General features: G+C 37.6%; 3 protein-coding genes across 3 annotated transcripts in view; 2 read left to right on the top strand and 1 right to left on the bottom strand.

Moving 5' to 3' along the window:
• On the top strand, positions 1-14,243 carry LOC145467092 (mesoderm induction early response protein 1-like). Its single transcript, XM_081450617.1, has 13 exons — positions 1-116; positions 388-415; positions 2,627-2,766; positions 3,702-4,026; positions 4,639-4,724; positions 5,680-5,746; positions 7,319-7,378; positions 7,770-7,849; positions 9,156-9,237; positions 9,414-9,458; positions 9,567-9,613; positions 10,001-10,128; positions 10,320-14,243. Exons 1-13 carry the CDS (start codon positions 60-62, stop codon positions 10,918-10,920), a joined length of 1,746 nt encoding a protein of 581 aa, XP_081306743.1. The 5' UTR covers positions 1-59; the 3' UTR covers positions 10,921-14,243.
• On the bottom strand, positions 687-2,558 carry LOC145467795 (uncharacterized). The gene is made up of 2 exons (XM_081451384.1): positions 1,283-2,558; positions 687-906 (listed from the first exon to the last, which is right to left on the bottom strand). Coding segments are annotated over exons 1-2 (393 nt in total). The 5' UTR covers positions 1,675-2,558; the 3' UTR covers positions 687-905.
• Positions 14,244-16,004: 1,761 nt separating the features above from the next.
• The window catches only part of LOC145467084 (dynein axonemal intermediate chain 4-like), a 16,088-nt gene continuing 12,096 nt past the window's right edge, over positions 16,005-19,996 (top strand). Inside the window, exons 1-7 of the mRNA XM_081450606.1 lie at positions 16,005-16,161; positions 16,892-17,075; positions 18,239-18,303; positions 18,474-18,522; positions 18,775-18,958; positions 19,047-19,108; positions 19,238-19,357. Of these exons, the coding sequence (XP_081306732.1) occupies positions 16,127-16,161; positions 16,892-17,075; positions 18,239-18,303; positions 18,474-18,522; positions 18,775-18,958; positions 19,047-19,108; positions 19,238-19,357 (699 nt within the window). The 5' untranslated portion in view covers positions 16,005-16,126. The remainder of the gene's footprint in view (positions 16,162-16,891; positions 17,076-18,238; positions 18,304-18,473; positions 18,523-18,774; positions 18,959-19,046; positions 19,109-19,237; positions 19,358-19,996) is intronic.

The raw sequence follows: 19,996 nt of genomic DNA, 5'->3' as shown, positions 1-19,996 counted from the left end.
GTTTACTCGCAATGGTTTGTGGGATTTATTTCCCACAGTTCCTTGGTTTCAGATGACGCATGCTTGGACGCTTCGCCGCTAACAAATTTTCAAAGATGGCGGAGGCAGCGGAATTGGTAAGGTTGCGTGATAAAATAATTTAATCACACATTTGTTATCTGCCTTTAACACAGCAAAATTATTCATGAAATTCCTAGGAAGGTTCCTTCATCGGTCAGTGTCGTTCTTTGATCGTTTCCTGTCGCTAAAGATTTGTTATATACAATGTTTACGTTCACTTGTCAACTTGGAAAGCGGTGTTTCGAGTTTTTTCAAAATCGGAAGTTGCTCAAATTTTTGCGATCTATGTGTAGCGTAACGTGTATATTTTCTTTCGAATTTTTACAGTCCCCTAAAGCCCAAACGGACGATACAGGTGAGTTTTTAACGTTATAAGCTGCCTAGTTTGTCAAAATGTTCAATTGTGAAACATTTTTCTAACACTACAGGCTAGCTAGCTGCTAATTAAGGTATTCCTAGAGGCTAAAGTGACATTTTTGTTTTGCCAAAATTTTTTGTCCGCTGGAAGATAATTTTAAAACACAAACGTATGCTAAGTTTTAGGTCGGAAAAACCAAACCCGTCTGAGATATTGGCATGCGAAGTTTCGTTTCTATGTAGGTTTTCGCGGTAAAAATACCAAAAAATGTCCTGCTGTGGTCTCCCAAAGGATGGTCTTGTTGACAGCTCAACGCAATAAAACCTGGTAATTCGAAATGTGACACCCTCTTTGATCGTGATGGCAGCCGAGGAAGCAGTAAATGCGCTCGACCGTACTTTCAGAAAATAAAATAGGCATTGAACTCGCGGACAAAAGAAATAATGCTTGACGTCGTGGCCACAAACAGTCCTTCTGGGATACGGATTCTAAAAGATAAAAGCAATTGTAAGTAACAGCGCTTTGGCAGAGTCATTGTAATTACAGTAAACAAAAGCGCACTGGAAAATCATCGGTCAAGGTTAGCTAATGTTTTCACATAAAATTTGTAGCTACACAAGCTAACAAAACATGAATCAAAAATTTCACTGGGAAGCACCAAGGGGAAGTGAAATAAACGTATGTTATGGACGCTTATGTAATGAGAATGTATTCATTGCTCACAGATCACATATCATAGAAACGTGAGAAAATCTCAATGCTAGACAAGACAACTAATCGAGCCATCAATCTTCAATGAAAAAAGTTATGAAATTGAGACGGTTTGTTGTAAGCTACAAATCAAGATACAAGCAGGAGTCTCACCATTCCCTATTGCTTTCCTCACGAAGTTCCTTTAGCGGTGGTTCGTAGTCAGAGTCATCGTGGGGAGAATCGGTCGTTGATTTCTGCTCTTGTTTGGCGTTGACAATGGTTTTAGTTGTTTGAAAGGTCTCCAAGACCCCTTCATCTCTCAGTTGCCGTTCTACATCTTTCGCACTTTTTAGTGTCTTTCCACCAGGGTTTGTGTAGCGTAGGTAGACCTTAACTCCCGAGGACGACTCCCTCTCCTCCTGTTTTATCGTCCAGCCAGCTTCCCTCAACTTATCAAAATCTAACGCAATTCTTGATTGTGTTCCAGAACCACGAATCGCATTAGCCTTCACCGCCTTCGCCGCTTTCTCGCTAGTTTCTCTCTGTCGCTTTTTCGGCGGCATCACTCCGACTACTTCTTTTTTTCTTTCGTTTTTTTTTTCGCTAAATTCTCTCGCGCGTCCTATCTTTCGCTCGCTTCGAATGTCAATTCTCGCAATCACGCTGTCAACACTAACAGTTGGATGCCGTTGCGGGTACCGTTGCTATGGAAAGGTGTTATTGTTCGTAATCGCTTCTTCCGATTGGTTTCGCGGGAAAAATAGCACCCCGTAAAAGGAAAAAAGGGCCCAAAACAGGGCCGTTTTAGGCGATATACCGCTGGAAACTATTATTGTAGGCATTTACAAGATGGCTGCCGAGGAAAACAACGAAGGGAGAGCTTTCCGACTGGTAATTTTCGAATTAAAGCTCGATCTTGTGTCTAAATAAATGGTATAAATAAATGTGGGAGATTGTTCATTTCATTTTCTTTTCATAGGTTAATCGCTACGACTTAAAACTTGGCAGACAAAAACTACGTATGTGAACGGACTTTTTTGTGCGAGTACGTCAAATGCCTTTGAATACAAGACTCGTAGAAGCATTGCCATTTTTATAAGGGTGTGAAAACATATTTCTAGACATAATTTTTTCCCGTTTTCCTTTTCTCTGACGTACTCGCACGGAATTTTAGTTTTCAACCTCGTGCATAAATTGGCCAAACCTTTCTAACATTGAAGGAATATTCTTTGAGTTATTTTGCAATAATCAAAACAAGAGGGTTTCGACCACGCCCATTTAAATATCAAATTTCAGGGACTACTTTCATTCTGGCTGAAGAAAATTATTTTTTAAAGTAAATACATAGAACAACGTTTTAGATGTAAAAATTTTATCATTTTTGAGCCAATATTTTTAACGATTTGATGCATGCAAATATGGTAGAAAAATATGCAAATTAGCCTCCAGGAATACCTTAAAACGGTAAGCTTATTACAATTATTGTATTTTCTTCTTTGATACCGTTGTTATTAGGTGACTCAACAGACCAGGAATATGAAATCACAGCTGATATGATGGTACATGACATGGACGATGAAACGACCATGGATGAGGAAGAACTAATGGCTGATAAAGAGGAATTTAATGAAGATGAATTGTCAGAACTGCAAAAGGTTAGTGCGTGTAAAATGCCAAAAAAGCATTTTTCAAAAAAAAAAAATACTCATCATTTTTTACATATTACTTTACAACTGGTTATTTTTACCAAAAAAAACCTTGAACAATTGTTTTTTTTTGTTTTCAGATTTTTAATTCTTCAGATGTTAAAATGACACATTTAATTTAACATCATTTTAATTTATTCTTGCTCCTTAGTTGTTATAATGGAAAGTGATTCTGAAATTTTTTCCATCACATTTGGAGCCCTATTATAAATCCCCATTATAAATTCATGCTTTACGTTCAGTAATTTTTATAAACTGAACATTTTTTATAATAAAATAACACTACCGGTATATTTTTTATGCTACAATTTTGTAGCCTCTTACATATATCATACAATGTACTCATGTATATTAGCACTAAGAAAGTGTTTAATTTTCAGTTTTGTTTTGCTTCTGTAGCTATTCCTTACATGTACTTTAACTAAACTTAATATATCTCTCAGTTACCATGCAAGCTGTGATTGATCATTTACCTGGCCCTTTTGTACTGTACGGCCTGTTAATTTTTAAAACTGCTTTTGGTAATTTAAATTGTGTATTAAAACATTCTAACCATGTAACACCAATTTCATTTATTGACTCATTTTTCTTTCAACTTTCATAAGAAATTTGGAGCTGTTCTGTGTGAATGGAAATTGTTACCTGAACCCATCAGACACACAGTAGAGATAAAATAAATATCTTACCAACCTTGTCTTCTTGGTCTGTACTGTAAGTTATTGGTCCTTGTTTTTCCCCTTCGATTTATGGCCTCCGCACTTTGCAAATTTGGCCATAAATCAAAGCGAAAAAACTTGGTCCGTAAATGCCAGTACGGACTTTGAACTCGGTTAGTAAAAGGTATATATCACTGTTTTCATATTATCATTTTTTTACGTAACAAGGAACGTGACATGCCTTTAGAGGACCTGCTAGCTCTTTATGGATACTCAGATGATGCCAACCCTGAGGCTGATGTACCATTGGACGAAATCAAGCCAGACCCACTTCCACCTTTGATCGACGCACGTGAAATTGATCCACCCCATCCTGCTGTAAATCCATTACTTGAAGAAAATATTTTACCAGAGAATACAGATTCACCAGCACCTCCAACCCCAGACTCCCCCCTGTCAGTACCATCACCGAGATCCCCACAGTCCCCTCCCTCTCCACGAGCAAGTCGAGACAACAACTTTTTCCCTGAAAACCAAAGAATAACCAGAGGATGTAAGTACTCTGATATTCCCCTAAAGAAAGGTTTATATCAGTCTGTAGCTGGATTCTGGCTGATAACAGTGCTTGTTGTCTATAGCTTTTGAAATAATAATGAATGCACATGGTCCAGACAAAAAATTAGGACATCTTGTCATTAAACAGACTTGGTAGTTAGTTGGTGAAGTGTAAAACTTATGCTGTTGTTGTTGTTGTTGTTTTTTATTTGAACCCATAAGAGTTAGCAATGGGTGCAATATTTCTGCAGTTTCTCAAACCCTTAATTTTTTTAATTTTCCAACAACACGAAACCAAAAGATGTTCCCTTCCCCTCAATCGAACACGGTAATCCCCCCACCCAGATTTCTCCAATAACCTGATTTTTCAAACCAGTTTTTGTTTTCCTTGGAGGTTATTTAAAATAAATTGGGATTTTCCACTGTAATGTCAACTCTTTCATATACATGCCTATTACCAACTTGTTTTACAACACTCTGATGATACATGTACATTTAGTTAGTGAGAGTGGAATGAACTTCATCCCTCCAATTTTGTCAGCTGTTTTACAGGAAAAGTAGTCCATACTGTTACAGTGTAATCCAACATTAATATTTTTTTCCTTTTAAGTGGCTGCTGCCTACAGTTACTTCAATTTGGGTGAAAGTTCATCATCCTCTGATGATGAAGATTATTCCCCAGAAGACTGGAAAAAGGTGAGAGATGTCAGCTTGGATTCTGTTCTAACAATGTTGTTGTTACTGCCAATGTTTCACTTAAGAGGGCTTAAAGATAGAACATATCCGGTGGCGAATCCAGACTTTGAGCTAAGGTGGGGGCCCGCTTTTGTTTTACTTGCCCTGCCAGCTTTTCTTCCTTCAGACATTTCTTCTTTTTTCACCCAGAATAGGGGGGAGGGGGGGGGGGGGAGTCGGTCCTCCGCTAGATCCGCCACTGATATCAGTATTTTCGTTATAGCAAGTAAGTTGTTTTAAAGCTCATCGGATCATAAAATTATATTTAGTTATTACAGTTCTTACTGCTGTAAGTGATAGTCAATTACATAAACCGCTGACAGGCAATGAATTATTGCTTAGAATGAAACTACTCCCATCATTACTAATAGCGCAAGTGTATAGACGTTAATTGACTCAAAGATTCTGAGAGAACGTTAAAGTCTGTTAGTGTATATGAGCCAAAGGTCCATCAAGCAGGCACTTGCTTCCAGTTCAGTAGTACAGTATGAAGTGACTAGGTCTGTATTTCTACTCCCTCCTGGATGGGAAGCTAGGCCATCGCAGGGTTACCTCCCAGCATTAAATTTGTGGTACCCATTTATACACGTGGGTGGAGAGAGGCACTGTGAAAGTAAAGTAGGTTGCCCAAGAACAAAAACACAAAATTCCTGGCCAGGGATTGAACGCAGACCACTTGAGCCAGATTCAAGTGCACCAACCGTGAGGCCACTGTTATTGATCAGAAAAAAACAAAAAGAAATTGTTTTTCATTTAAACACTCTGACTACAACCATGCTATAGGTTACCTGTGGGAACTATTGCTCAATGCATATAGCTATTGTTGGTTGGAACATGGAACCATACTGCAGACTGCTAGTTAATAGGATCTATGTGTTACTTAATGCTGAGTGATGAACATTTACTTCTATTCCAGGAGATTCAAATTGGACCTGACCATCAAGCAGAGGTTCCAGAAATGATGGGTCCAAATTATCAAGAAGGTAAGTGAGGTCAATTTTTAAAGCTTATAAAAAATAGTATATTGATCCCTGGAATACTAATACACCATTATGGATGGCTTCTTTCCAGACTAACCTGTTAACTCCAAGTTCTGATTACTTAAGGTTACCGTATACCTTCAGGGGTGTCTCACGTCCAAGCGATGTAGCGCGTCCGGTTTAAGCTGTAGATACCTAAACCCCTATATCAAATTAAAGCTTATAGAGCTGGCTATCAAACCATACCAAAAATTTTGAAATAAAATGAAGTGCCGATTTTTTCACGGCCACTAAATGCGAGCGTCCTAATCACCTTTTGGAAGCTACAAGTCAAAGCGAATTTTGTTTTTCGCCAATTTATTTTTTTCCTCGGTTTCAGGACAAAAAGCGCTAAAAAAGCGTGTCTGCGTTTTGCCATATTCAATTGCAGTAAAAAGTTACAGAACATTTTCAAAATAGGATTTAAAAAATGTGAAGTGACCGTACAAAAATTGCTCTCGGAGAAAAAATATTTCGAAATAAACAATTCGCAGACACGTTTTTGGTTTTTATATGTTAATCTAGCTACTGTCCAAATTTGAGGGCAATCAAACAAATCCCCTTTGAGTTGTAACTCTTTAAAGTGTCTGCTTCAAGCGAAAAAATTTATTCGAGAAAACAGCGCTAAGAAAAATCCCTTGCTTCGCAAACAAACTCCGCCCAGAAACGCCTTCAACTGGGTTCTCAGATCACTGAGCCAATCAGCGCTTGGAAAATTTATTACCATTAACTCGCGGTGAAATTTACCCGTGAATCTCGAAAAAACCCTTGTGTTTCGCAATGCGCTCAAGGCGGAGAGATAATTTTTCTGTAGCTCAGTTTTTCTTGAAGCTGGTCTGGCAAAATGGGGAAGACGAAAAAGGATACGAACGCTAGAGTGGCTGGGCGACGAGAACAAACTGAACAAAAGAAAGTGCGGCGGAGCAAATGTGCATGGATAATATTCCAATGGATCTCAATGAGTTGGGCGATTCATCGGTATCGGACTCAACAAAAGAGTCAATGTACACGTCGCTGTTATAGCTGTCGAGTTCCCAAACTTTTACAGAATCTTTCTCTACTCTTGACTCGATCTTTTTGCCCGCTTGATACGATAGCTATAGCTTCATCCGTGAGGCCAACTTTCGCTTCTTCACTCATTGATGTGTTTTCATTCGTTCTTCGCTTTTTTGAACTGGTAAACAGAGTTTTCCGTGGTCCATGTTTACTTATAACTTAATAGAATTACATCTAATACGAAAAATGCTTGGATCTGAGTAGCCAGCCAATTCGTGGTATCCATATATTCCCGCGAAAGTAGTCTCGGTTGATTGCGTACACGTTATAGGGCTGTCAATCAAGAGGGAACTTTTACTTCCGGCCGTAACGTAAAACCTCCATTTCTCCGCCAATATTGAGTTTTTTTCAATTTTGTTTTCAGAAATTAGAGATTACTCTTCGACCATTACTTTGAACCAAAAATCCAAATTTGAAGAAAATTGCCGATCTGAAGGTATACTGTAACCTTAATATAATGATAATTTTCATTGTCAACAGCTCCATATATTAAAGATGACAAGTGCCTTTGGGATCCCAAGAAAGTCAGTGCTAAAGAGTGTAAGTACATCACACTAGCTAAACAGAAAGTTCTTTGAGTTCCTGAGAAGGTGAGAAAAGTAAGCCAAAGAGAGACTTAAACATCGGTGCTCATTAAAACTACCTACTTTGGTGTTAGCTATTGTTGGATTGGAACATTCTCAAATCAGAGATTGCAAGAGTTCTTGTTTGACTGGCATATACCTTGAATCTCACATACACACTTTGGGCTCATTTGACAATGTAAATAGTCAAGGAGGGCTGTAGAAATCTCGAGTTAACATGTTAACTTGTTAACATGCATACTCACTAAAGGGAGGTTCAAGATGTAAATTACCCATGGCTCATGAGTTATCAGTCAATTGTACTTCTCTCAACTTGCACTGATAATGAACAACATATTCTCTTGCAGTACAGCGTTATTTGAATGCAATATGTCAGATTCCAGGCCTTGAGGGAATGAGGCGAGATGTACTCAGGGACGATGAACAAGTAAGCTGCTCATAGGTGTTCAGACTCACAAGTTTGTTAGGACATGGCAAATGTTACTGTACCAATGTTGACTGTAATTATAGAGAATGTATGGAGCAAGTGCTGCGACAAAAGTGCAGTGGTGTAATGGACTCCATATCAACTTCAGGGTTTGTATGAGTCATTGAAAACCTGGAAAGTCATGGAATTCAAGAATTTCTTTTTCCAGGCCTGGAAAGTCATGGAATTTAAATGTTGGTCATGGAAAGTCATGGAAAAAAATAGTTATGTCTGGTACGTTATCGTTGCACATGTCAAAACAAGAACAAAATAAAATAAAGGCAAGTTACTGAGCAATTAGCCTCCTATGCAGACACTCTAAGGGTGATTTGAACTGCATACATTTTGGCGAACGCCTGAGATTTTAAAAAAAATGCAAATTTCACCCTAAAACAAGGATAGTTGTGCAAATTTTCAAAAGTGACAGCTAAACGTAAGGTCGTGGCAAAAGGGAAAAGGTCGTGGTAAAGGTCATGGAAAGTTGTGGAATTTGGAGAGCTTAAAAGAATACGAACCCTGAACTTGTCCAGGTTTGAGTCATGGCTTAAATTGTGGTACTGGGCAAGACACTTTCCTCTAACTCAAAATGCCTCCCTTTACTGAGAAATACAAATGCTTGCCAGGGAACAAAAACCTATGGTAAACCCTGTGATGTACTATCATAGCTGGAGGAAGACAGCGAAATAATCGTAGTCACTTATTACATCATGCTACTAACAACGAAAAGATGCACCAATCTGATGGGTCACAGTCTATACCGTAGTAAGTAAGTTAGTAAGTAAGACCTTTATTTAAGTGTCTATGTGTTAGACACATATGTATTAGACTTTGCTTAACCATGTTATGCTACTTTGTAAGCAAGGCTTGTAACATTTGCTAATATGGTATTTGAAATCTACATGTAATTTGAAGGTGAATTAATCAACATGACACGAGCGTGGGACAAAGAAAAATTCTGAGTCCCCAATAGGAATCGAACCCATGACCTCCCGAACACCGGGTGGGCGTTCTATCCACTGAGCTACAAGAACTCATGGAGAGCGAGGTGATTTAACTGAGTTCATATATGATAGGTGTCCTGCATACTGCTAGGATCAACGCTATCGAAGTCATTGTGAGTAGTGATAAGTTAATAAAGATGGTGAATTGTAAGCTTGGTAATGAATTACATTTGCGTAATTGCGTAATGAATTACATACATTACCGAGCTTAAAATTCACCATCTTTATTAACTTGTCACTACATGTAATTTGTTTGAATGTTGCAGGCTTTGTACTTGCTGTTACAGTGCAACTACATAGTAGAAGATGCCATAGGCAAGAGAAAATCTCAAACGAACCCACAAGCAGGTTTGTAACCAAGAGCTTTCTGTTTGCCTGTAGTTCAGCACCTAATTTTTTGATTTATGCAAATAAACATTTAGTCTGTTGTAAAGAAAGTAATGAAATTTGTTCCAACCATGTAATGTGACTTGTTACTCTGAAATAATACTTCACTAACTTGTAAGAAACTGATATTGTTTCAGAAATGGCCTTGTGGTCTGAAGATGAGTGCAGGGACTTCGAAAGTGGTATGTTATTTTCAATTTATCCCAATCTTTTATAAATCAAATGGTACTGACCCAACAACCTTGTTTTCATCCACTCTTTTGCTATTTTCTTATTTCCATTTCTTTCAGGTTTGAGAGTTTATGGAAAGGACTTCAGACAGATCCAGAAGAATAAGGTAAGTCAACGAGAGCACTACCAACAAACAGGTATCACTTTTTAATTTTCTGGTAATATTTCACTTAAAGCTACTGTAAATTTTTACATTTATAGAATGCAAAAGCCCTTTTCATGATTACCCTTTTCATTTTTATTGTTTCTGCGTAAAATTGCTTCGGATATATGTTAGATTACTTTTTAAATGCAAATGAGAAATTTTAACCATGAAAAGGGCTTTTACCTTTTTATTGCAAAGTGGTACAGTGTATTTGCTTTGGTACAAATTTTCAGTCTGGAATACAGTATAATCTCAGTAGTTCTTGCATAATTTGGTTACATGAAAGCTTCAATTCTGTGTTACTTGTTGAATTAAGAATTAAATTAAAGTAAATTTTAAACATTGCAGGTTATGTCTCGCACTGTGGGAGAAATAGTCCAGTTCTACTATTTATGGAAGAAAACTGAACGGCATGATGCTTTTGCTTGCCAAACCCGTCTGACAAAGAAAAAATATGCCTTCCACCCAGGAATTACGTAAGTGTTACAATTTAAGCTCTGAGATGTTTACTGATTTGCTATCAGCTATTTTGAACTCTCGCTACTTTGAGCTGTTTTTTGTTTCTCCTGTGAGTTCAAAATAGTGGGATTCAACTGCGATTAAATAATTAATATACAAACTGGTAAAAGGTCAGAAAAGTATTAACGTGGAGTTGTCTTTGTTTCAGGGATTACATGGACAGGTTTCTGGATGAAAATGAGAGTGCTGCCTCTAGCCGCGCCTCCAGTCCACACAACTTCACATCAAGGGTTCGTCCTGGAAATGGAATGATACCCATCACCACTGCCATTCAAAGCCAGAGTCAGCCAATAGCAATACAACCAATGCATACTGTTGCCGCCCCCACTGCAGCCCAGAGTACGGTCGTCACAATTAACGTTTCAAATTCTAACCCTGTATCAGTCTCCCTGACGAAAAGAGACCTCCATGACAGCGTTCCTAACAGACAGTTGCAACAACAGTCTTGTGTTCCAACATCTGTCATTGTGTCTGGTCCAGAATCTGGTGGAGAACCACCGACAAAAAAGTTAAAAATCCTTCCAAGTGGACGGCCAAAGTTGATCAACAGTATGCTCAGTAAACCGCCACCACTGAAACCTATTGCAACCACGGGATCTTCAGCATTTCATTCAAGTAGCCTAGGCAATGTGTCATTACCACCGTCGAGTGTATCAAGTTATAATGCAACCAACTCCCAAGAACGTTCTTATCTATCTGTTCACAACACACCTGTGACAGATTCTGTTCTCTTCACACACCAAAAGTAATGCCAGGTATTAGAAGTTTTTTTAAAAAAATTCCTGGTGTTGTTCGCAAGTACAGGTCTACATGTACATGTACGAGTCAACTTCATGTAATCAAAGAGAAATTTGTAAGTAATGGCATTGTGGATAAAGTATAAAACCGTTTTGCGTATAAATTCACTGGACATTGATAGTTTTTGATGACGCAACCAAACTGAACTGGTTTATCAAAATAAGGCTTTTAATTTTAAAATGGAGTAGCAACTTACTACAAAGAAATGGAAGCAATAACAGAAATGGTCATTGTGTAAGGGCCAGTTTAAATGGTGCAACTTTGTTGCTTTCGACAACTTACCCCTCAATTTATTTTTGTAAATCAAACCTGCTAATTGCCTGTGATTCATTGTGTATGACATGAAAAAAAATTCATATGAGACCTAATACAGTAACTAATTTGTAACCTCAGTGAAAGTGAAGGGCTTAGAAATAACTTGAACACCAGAAGGCTTTATGGAATGTTATTGTGCAGCAAGCAAAAAGCCGAGTAGGCATGAGAAAATTAAACTGCAAACAGTTTAACAGCAATGGTAATTAATTTGCAGTTTTAAGGTTTGCTTGCATGTCCTAAACTTTATTTTGATAGGTCAGTGCACAATAATTATTGACCGGTCAGAATCAAATCAAAGTGTTCACAGCACAAACTACTAAGTTTGTGGGTGATAAAGTTGTACCATCGAAAGTGATCCTGAAAGTACACTGTAAATATCAGCCAGTGACCTTTGCAAATCTGGGAATTTGATGGGCTCGGTCATTGTTGACTGTTGGCCAATAGTAGCGTTTACCTGAGTTGTTAAATTCAACACTTTATGGTGTCAATGACACATGGATGTTGAATATTAAATCACTGTATAAGCTATTACTGGTAATATTATTGAGGTGTGCAAGATTATTTATTATTAATAACTCAGTATTGAGATATTACACCACAAATGCTATTTCAAGCAGAGGATAGTTATAATGGATTTTTAGAATTCTTGTTTCCATGCACAGACTTTAGGAATCTTTGAATGTATGATCCTTCATAACATTGTATAGTTGACATGTTAAGTCATCCTCTAGGTGGGCACTGGTTTAGTTTAACTTTATTTATTTTGAATTCCCTATCGTGGGTTCTGTTTGTACATTTATTGATCCAGAAGCCTGAGAGATCTTGTTTTCATTGGTAGTAAATAGAATGATGAATTTCATTCAGCAATGAGCAACCATTTGTTTTGATTTTCTTCTTTCCAGCCTGAGGATTTACAGAATTTTGTAGTACCGGTAGTTTGTAATATTTTTAACATTTTTTCTCCTGAAATCATAACCTCCAATGTGAATTTGAAATTTGTTACTGGAGGTTTGCTACATAATTATTTCCCTACAGAGAAGCCAAAATAAGGGAAGCAAAGAAGGTGTGATTTAGGAAGGAGGGAAATGGGGTGGGGGGGAGGGGGGGCTATAAATATATTTCCATCCTCAAAATGAGAATCAAATTGAGGTTTTGTTAAAATTCTATCAATTTTACAGAACAGCTATTTTATATTAATGTGAATTAAGTTGATTATTACATAAAGGTTGGCTTTCAATAGTGTGTGTATGCCATGTTCACTTGTCGAAACTGTTACTTTGGCATTAGAATGAACTTGCTCTATCTTGTTCTGCTTACGCTGTGTCAAGTGATAACATGAAGAGCGTAAGCACAACCATCTGTGTTTGCTACTATGTTGCTGAATACAATGTACTTGAACTTGTTTATGGAACTATTGAAAACCACCCTTAAAACACTTAGCTTGCTGTATACATTGATATAGCCATGTGTGATTAAATATAATAAGGAACAAAATTTCTTCATTTCTTTGTAAGTAGTCAGTAATGTTGATTTACAAGATAAATAATGACAGTGAAATCAAAATTTCAATCCTCAAGTACTTGAGGACAATCTGTTTATAGACAGTGATAAATTATTTTATTCAAAACATTAAATATTAAAGTGCATATGACATGAAATATTTTCTTTCCTTGCCCTGTTTGGATTGTTAGCATTCTTATGTTGGTCAGTAAATTTATCTTGAAAAATTATCCAAACTCACATGTTAAACAAAGGACTTTTTTGGTGATGTATAAAGAACAAGTTGGTTTGTGTTGCAATTTATAATATTGTTTTCAGTATTTACATTACTCAATCCTGAATTTTATTTTATAATATTTATTATTTTGTTCAAGTTGAAAGTGGAGCAAAGATAATTTTCCTTGGTCAAATTATAGGTCAGGGAGGCACGGTGGCCTCATGGTTAGTGCGCTCGTCTCCAGATAGAGTGGTCCGGGTTCGAGCCCTGGCCGGGGACATTGTGTTGTGTTCTTGGGCAAGACACTTAACTCTCACAGTGCCTCTCTTCACCCAGGTGTATAAATGGGTACCGGCGAACTTAATGCTGGGGGTAACCCTGCGATGGACTAGCATCCCATCCAGGGGGAGTAGAAATACTCCTAGTCGCTTCATGCTACAGAAACCGGGATAAGCTCCGGCCTTATGGGCCACTTGGCTCGCATGCATACTTTATCTTTTAAATTATAGGTCAAAATCAAACTGAAATCCAAATAAAATTGTAACATTTTAATTGATCAGATAAAATTAAATCAATATGGAATAAAATGTTTCATTTTATATGCTCTTTAATTAGCTGTTGATTTCAATGTTGATTTTAAATTATTACATATACCTTGTCAAATATATCAGACAATTTGTAAAAGTACATATGTAACCATTTCTTTAAGTCCATTTTAAATATTTTGTGTAAATTTGAACAAGTTATGTTAAATGCAATTTATTATGTAACCATGGAGACATTACATGGAATCCCAAAGAGTAGATCATCCATACAGATAATTTGTGCAAAAATATTAAAATTCATTTTTCTGAGTTTGTGTCAAAAATCTGTAAAGTCCTGGTTTAAATAAGATTTGTTTATCTTTTTGAAGGAGTATTAGTTGTAAATTAGCCAAGCTTTGCAAATTGTCATATTTGCCTTGACAATTTCAATGTTGGAAAGGACAACTTTAATTTTGTAAAGTTCGTTGGTCATTGCATTGTGAAATAGTATTTACATGTAGAATAAGTCATCATGTTGTAAATGTTAAATGTTAAGAGGTAGCTGTATGTTTGTGGTATAAATAATAACTATTGCTCTCTATGTTGGCATTTTAAGTGCAGTATGACCTCAGTGGGAGTTGTATTCGAAAGACAATCAGTCAATTACATTGTGAGCTTAACGTTATTAACAAAATTAAAATATTATTGTTCTGCTACATTTAATTTTGAAATGACTTTTCCTTGTTAATAATACACATGAAAAAATTACTCGATTCTGATTGGCTAAGAGCAGTGTGGTTCAAGTGTAACACCAGTGCAAATTACACATCGAAATTCTGGATTATGATTGACTGAAAGAAAATAGGAACTTTTCTAAGAAAATGATATCACGTAAAATGACGATGAAAATTTTGTCTTGAAACTTTGAAAAAAGTTTTCTCAAATGAGAAAAAATGGCTTCAAAAAAGATCTTCCGGCACTTCCTCCGCACGAATTTTTTCATGTTTATATTATTAATAAGTAATCATACGGTTTTCCTCGTTCAATTTGGAGTTAATTTGCACTTGTGAGTTTTTCAAAAAGCTGAAATTTCAAACTTTTGAAAAACTCACTCGTGCAAATTAATTCCAAATTGAACTCGAAACCGTATGATTACCTATACTTATGACAATCAAAGGAACATGGTTTTCAACTAGGCTCATACCAGAAGGTTTTTCTCTCGTTTACTTCCAAGAGTGACAAAGATCTAAATCACAGCTTACTTTGCAGAAACTTTTGGCAACCTGAATAAGTTTCTGACGAAGCACACATGCACATAAATCAGTGATCTATGCTGGAAGTTTACAATGTACAAAGATCAGTCAAGACAGCGTGAACAGATCAAAAACTGTCCTTAGAAAATGGTTGACTTAAAGTTCCACAAGTCATTTGAATCTTCATCAAATGAAGCTGATGTTCCCTTTTGCCTGTGTGAAAATTCGGACACAGTTTATGGATGACAAGGACACTTGATGATGTACACAAGATACATGTTACTCCATGTCATCAACCATCTTGATTGCTACACGATAACCAGCAACAAGCACAAAAATCCAAGCTAACATCACAAGGCTTGCCACAAACTATAGAACAAGGGACAAAAAAATAAATTTGTCATTAGCCAGAAAACTGGGAGGAGAGACACCAAAAGTGTTTGTTTTAATGTATTTCATTTGCTTCACATTTACATGAAGCCTTGACAGCAAAGCCTTGACAGCAGACTCTCCTTCCAAGGGCTTGTCATGTACTCCCCCCCCCCCCCCCCCAACACCACATGCACACGTTTACCAACATGTACCCCCTTTGTTTCTTGAATTGTTGGCTTCTTTGAAAGAAAAAAATCCCTACGGTCTTTTCTCAAGAACCTCATTCATGGGACAGGGGAGAGGGGGTTTGCATCATCTCAATTTTCCCACCATGACAACAGAGTCGTCAGCAACACATTCACGGTTTAAAACTAGTCTGAAACATGGGGAGCCTGGGAGGTAATGCATTTCTTTAAAGCCCCTTTCACTTAAAATTTATCCAGCTTGTCATACCACACAAAATGGTCTTCCAAATGAAAAAGAAAAGAGGAATGGCATGATTTACAACCACTAGTTAGCTTGCAAAGACTGTAACCCGTTAGCTCAGCTGGTCACTGTTATTACATTCGTTCTAATTTTACAAAGTTTAGCTTACCAATGTAGGAAGAACCTCTTTTATTCGTAGGCCCATGGCGTGTGGTTACGTTTCCCACCTTTCTAGTGCGTTCTCCTTCACAAGCGATCTAAACGGTAACAGCTATATTTCAGCTGTATTTACGCGACATGTTTTGCTTCCTCAGATATTTCAGCTCCACACGGTACAACAACAACGCGGTTATCAAATCTGGGCATGCTCGGTGCTTGTTTACAAACCTTCATTTCCAGTCTTTTCCCGCCAAGAAGCCTAGCAACGTTTACAAGGGAAATGTACAAGGGCGCGAGTAAATAACAAGAAAGTTTAGCCTCTAACTTTTCAATAAACACCGTCAAAGAAGAGTAAACGTGATACTTTGTAAGATTCACTAGTCTCGCCGCTATGAACAGGAGCGAAGCGAGAAAGAAGGCCTCCATGTAAGTGTTGAACTCTTTGTTTTCATGTTTCGTAGGCTTATCGGTGACATAGAGCTTTCATTTCGTTGTGGCAAGAAAAACTTGTTCTAGGAAGCTTGATTCAGTTGCGACATGTAGCTAACGTAGGTGATCTTGATTCAGTTGATTCGAAACTGTCTAGATAGTTAAAATTGGTTCTCCGTCAACTTGCATAAAATTCTATTATTATAGACATATAGCGATAGACATAGACCTGGACATACCCCCTATAGAAGGTCTTTTGTTTGGTCCCCTGGAAAGTCCAGTTTAGGCGCATACTTCCCTTTCAAAGGGGGTGAGATATAAAATTATCCTGGAACTGTACACAAAAACTTATTAGGTCTGTGTGTGTGCTGTGCGGTCGACTGAGAAAACCAGCTGTTCAGGGTCAAAATGTTGCATGTTTGCATAATCTCTGCAAAAGATCACATATGTATAGCTGAACCTCCACTAAAGGCCACCTCTCTACAGCAGCCACCAGTCTCTACAACAGCCATTTTCGTTTGTCCCAAGGTGGCCGTTGTGGAGAGGTTTGACTGTATATAGAAATTACTTACATATTGGGGGCTTGCATCACAGTTGTAAAGCAAGCTTGTGAAATGTCAGCTGAATAATTTTAGATGTGAAGCGATCTTACTCGTTTGTTTGAGCCTTGGATAGTTAGTATATTACAGTACCAAAGTTACAAGCAAACTTAAACCTTTATTTCCAGGAAACCTGGAGTAGGGGCTGCAAACATGAATGCAAGTCGCAAGAGCAGCCACAGCTTTGGAAGCAGAAGCATAAGAACAATTGGTGGAGGGTCCAGGAGTAATCTCTTTAACTCCTCAAGTCGTAAGAGTGTAGCAATTGACTCAAGTAGAGCTGACAAAGCACAGACTAAACCTCCAGTGCAGGTAGGCTGCAGTTATAGATCGCACAAGTCAAAGTGTTTGGACATAATATTATTATATAAAATCTTAGTCAAGAAGACCGCTTATGGCTAACTCTGTGAGCAAGCAAGATGAACCAAATCCTTTTCTGTGATTGGCTACCTGAGTGGACAAGATGGCGCTATTTTGCCCCTTGGGACGACCTGCAGTGTCCTGCATGAAAAATTTCCTGGAAAGCCATAACCACCCATCTTGACTGAACATTAGCTTGGTCAATAGCTCATATATACAACAGAACCCTGGTAACTTGAACTCGGATAACTCGAACTCCCCCGCTAACTCGAACTGAGTCTCAATTCCCTTGGATTTGACCCAACTTTTCAGTCATTTTTACTTGATAACTTGAACTCGGATAACTCGAAAATCCCGCTAACTCGAACTAAATTTCGTTTCCCTTGATCAAAATTTACCCAGAGAACTCGAATTTCTGGTTCTTATAACTCGCCACAGATGCCCATTGAGATATCTCATTAGCTTTTCTTATTGTGTTATCGAATTCTAACTCTAGAACCAAGACTAGAGCAATTTTATTTTAATTAGTGCAACAAACAGATCATGCACTAGTTATTTACCGATCATAAGAGTCATGCCAGATGCGGTGTTACAGTTGTTACAAAATGTATCAGTTTCTTTTGAAATAAGTTTAATTTGCACTGTATTGTATACCAAAGTGCTGAAAATCAATAAACTATCAATTATTAACCTGAAAAATTGAATATTTTAATTGACCCTGATAACTCGAAACCCCACTAACTCAAACAGTTTTTCATTTCCCTTCAGAGTTTGAGTTGCTGGGGTTCTACTGGTTATACATGAATGACGCAGGAGGAGACTATTGCATATTAAGTAAAATCACATACATGTACAAATTAATCGACAATAAAGTTGACAGTTACTTGTAATTATACATTGTTCAACTGGCTAGTCTTATTCAGCACTTCATTTTGCTAGTGAAAACAGGACTTTGGGCATGATGCCCAATGAGATTGCCAAGCAGAAAGGTCTTTGAAGTGTGCCTTGGCATGGACGAAATGAAAGCACTGTGTAAGACTAGCCACAAACAATGTATTATCATATAATTATATTAATCACTCACTAAATGAGAAAATTTGCCTCTTTTTGTACAGGTTTTTGATGACATGGGACAAGATGTCACTCCAAAAAGTCTACTTCAAATTGATCCTGCAGTCAAGTGAATTAATCTAAATACTACTGTTGATTTCTTCACATGTGTCAACACAATATTTCTACTCTATAGTCAGAATGAAGCTCTTGGATAAAAAATGTTCTGCATACTTTAGACAGAGTTCAAATACCATGAAACATTTTATCCTGAAACTTTTTTTCTTTTCTGTTATCTAGGAGAAACCAGAGCAACACATTTTTTACTGGAGGAGAGTCTATTGCTACGGTAGAGTGTTCTAGAACTTAGTATCCATTCCCCTCCACAGGAGGATTTTTTTATTTGGAATCCCCTCTATGCTTCTGAAAATTCCACTTTAGCTGCTTTAGTTTCCTTTAAAAATATTGATGTCCAGGACTCCCACCTCCTTGAGATTTTTATTGACCTTCTAAAAGGTATTCAAAACTCACCAGGGCTTTCTTGGGTAGAGGTCTTTCTCAAATCTATTTTTTAAAAATTATTTTACATTCTTTTCCACAGCCCTCTGTAGCCTCAGAAATGACAGGCCAGTCCTTCTATGCGGCAAGCAGTGCCAGTATGTATGGTGGCTTTTCTCGGTCAGTATTTGGTTCTGTGTCTGGCCGATCATCTCCAGAATCTGTCAGTGAGGATCTAGCTGAACCAAGCTCTGGTTACCATGACAAATTTGCAACTTCACTTGGAGGTACTGGAAAAAAATTCCCAAATCCAAGTCTATAAACTACTCATGCAAAATAGGACATTTCTTAATCTTTTTATTCTCTTCTATGCAGACATTCAAACACGTCCCACGTTTGTTCGAGAGGAACTTACAGAGGCAGATCTGGATAAAATGGTAACTGTGCTGAATTGGAGTATTTGGTTGTATTTCAGTAGAAAGGCGATTAGGTTACTTCTTCAGTTAGACATCTCAGGGATATGACAGCTGAATGTTCAGACCACAATGTATTTTATCTTTTGCTAGGTTCACCTCACACTCTCAGAAACAGAAACTATTTGGATGCTGGATTTTCCAGGCACTTGTGTTTCAGAGGACAATGAAATCGTAGAGAGTGTGAAAGATAAGAACCAAAGATATGAGGAGGTATGCCTTAAAACAATGTGCAGACATTGTGTATGATTGTAAAACTTAGAGATATTTGCTTAAATATTATAAATGACGTATTAAACCATGCACCAATGCCAGTGCCCATCGAATAACTCAATGCCCTCCTGTGTACCTACAAGATGTCTCAGTAAGGAATCCACCAGGTAATACTCTCTCTCTAAGCCATCAGCTTACTCAATGGCCTAACCCTTATAAATAGTTTAAATCTACCAGCGTTCTATCATGAATGCCATTCTCTGATTAGCTATGCTACTCGCTATCTATTCTGTGATAGATAGTGAGTAGCGTAGCAGTGTACCCTCGTTAACAAAACGACAGCCGGTTCGTGGCATTTTCAAAGTGTCTGTGAAGAGGATTTAGATAAGTTTTGAATGACCAGTAGATTTATACTAAAACAATTACTAGATTATTCGATAGAAATCTCGAGATCAAGATCTAATTGCTTAGTAGACACCCACCTGCTTATTCAATAAACCTACCCACCCACCCTGTCTCTGTCAGTACCTGCCTATACCCACTCACCCTGTCTACCACTTACCTTGTCACCATCCAGTACCCACCTAGCAATTTAATTAGCTTAGTCAAGAAAAACTCAGATTTCAAGCTGTAGCACAA

This window comes from Orbicella franksi, chromosome 14, assembly GCF_964199315.1.
Source record: "Orbicella franksi chromosome 14, jaOrbFran1.1, whole genome shotgun sequence".
Taxonomy (NCBI): Eukaryota; Metazoa; Cnidaria; class Anthozoa; order Scleractinia; family Merulinidae; genus Orbicella; species Orbicella franksi.
Note: the sequence above shows the minus strand (reverse complement) of the source record. Positions and strands in the feature narration are given on the sequence as shown.

Coding starts and splice junctions, on each gene's coding strand:
- LOC145467092 (XM_081450617.1), top strand. CDS start 60: ATGCTTGGACGCTTCGCCGCTAACAAATTTTCAAAGATGGCGGAGGCA. Junction 117..387: donor TGGCGGAGGCAGCGGAATTG/GTAAGGTTGCGT, acceptor GAATTTTTACAG/TCCCCTAAAGCCCAAACGGA. Junction 5,747..7,318: donor GGGTCCAAATTATCAAGAAG/GTAAGTGAGGTC, acceptor CATTGTCAACAG/CTCCATATATTAAAGATGAC.
- LOC145467795 (XM_081451384.1), bottom strand. CDS start 1,674: ATGCCGCCGAAAAAGCGACAGAGAGAAACTAGCGAGAAAGCGGCGAAG.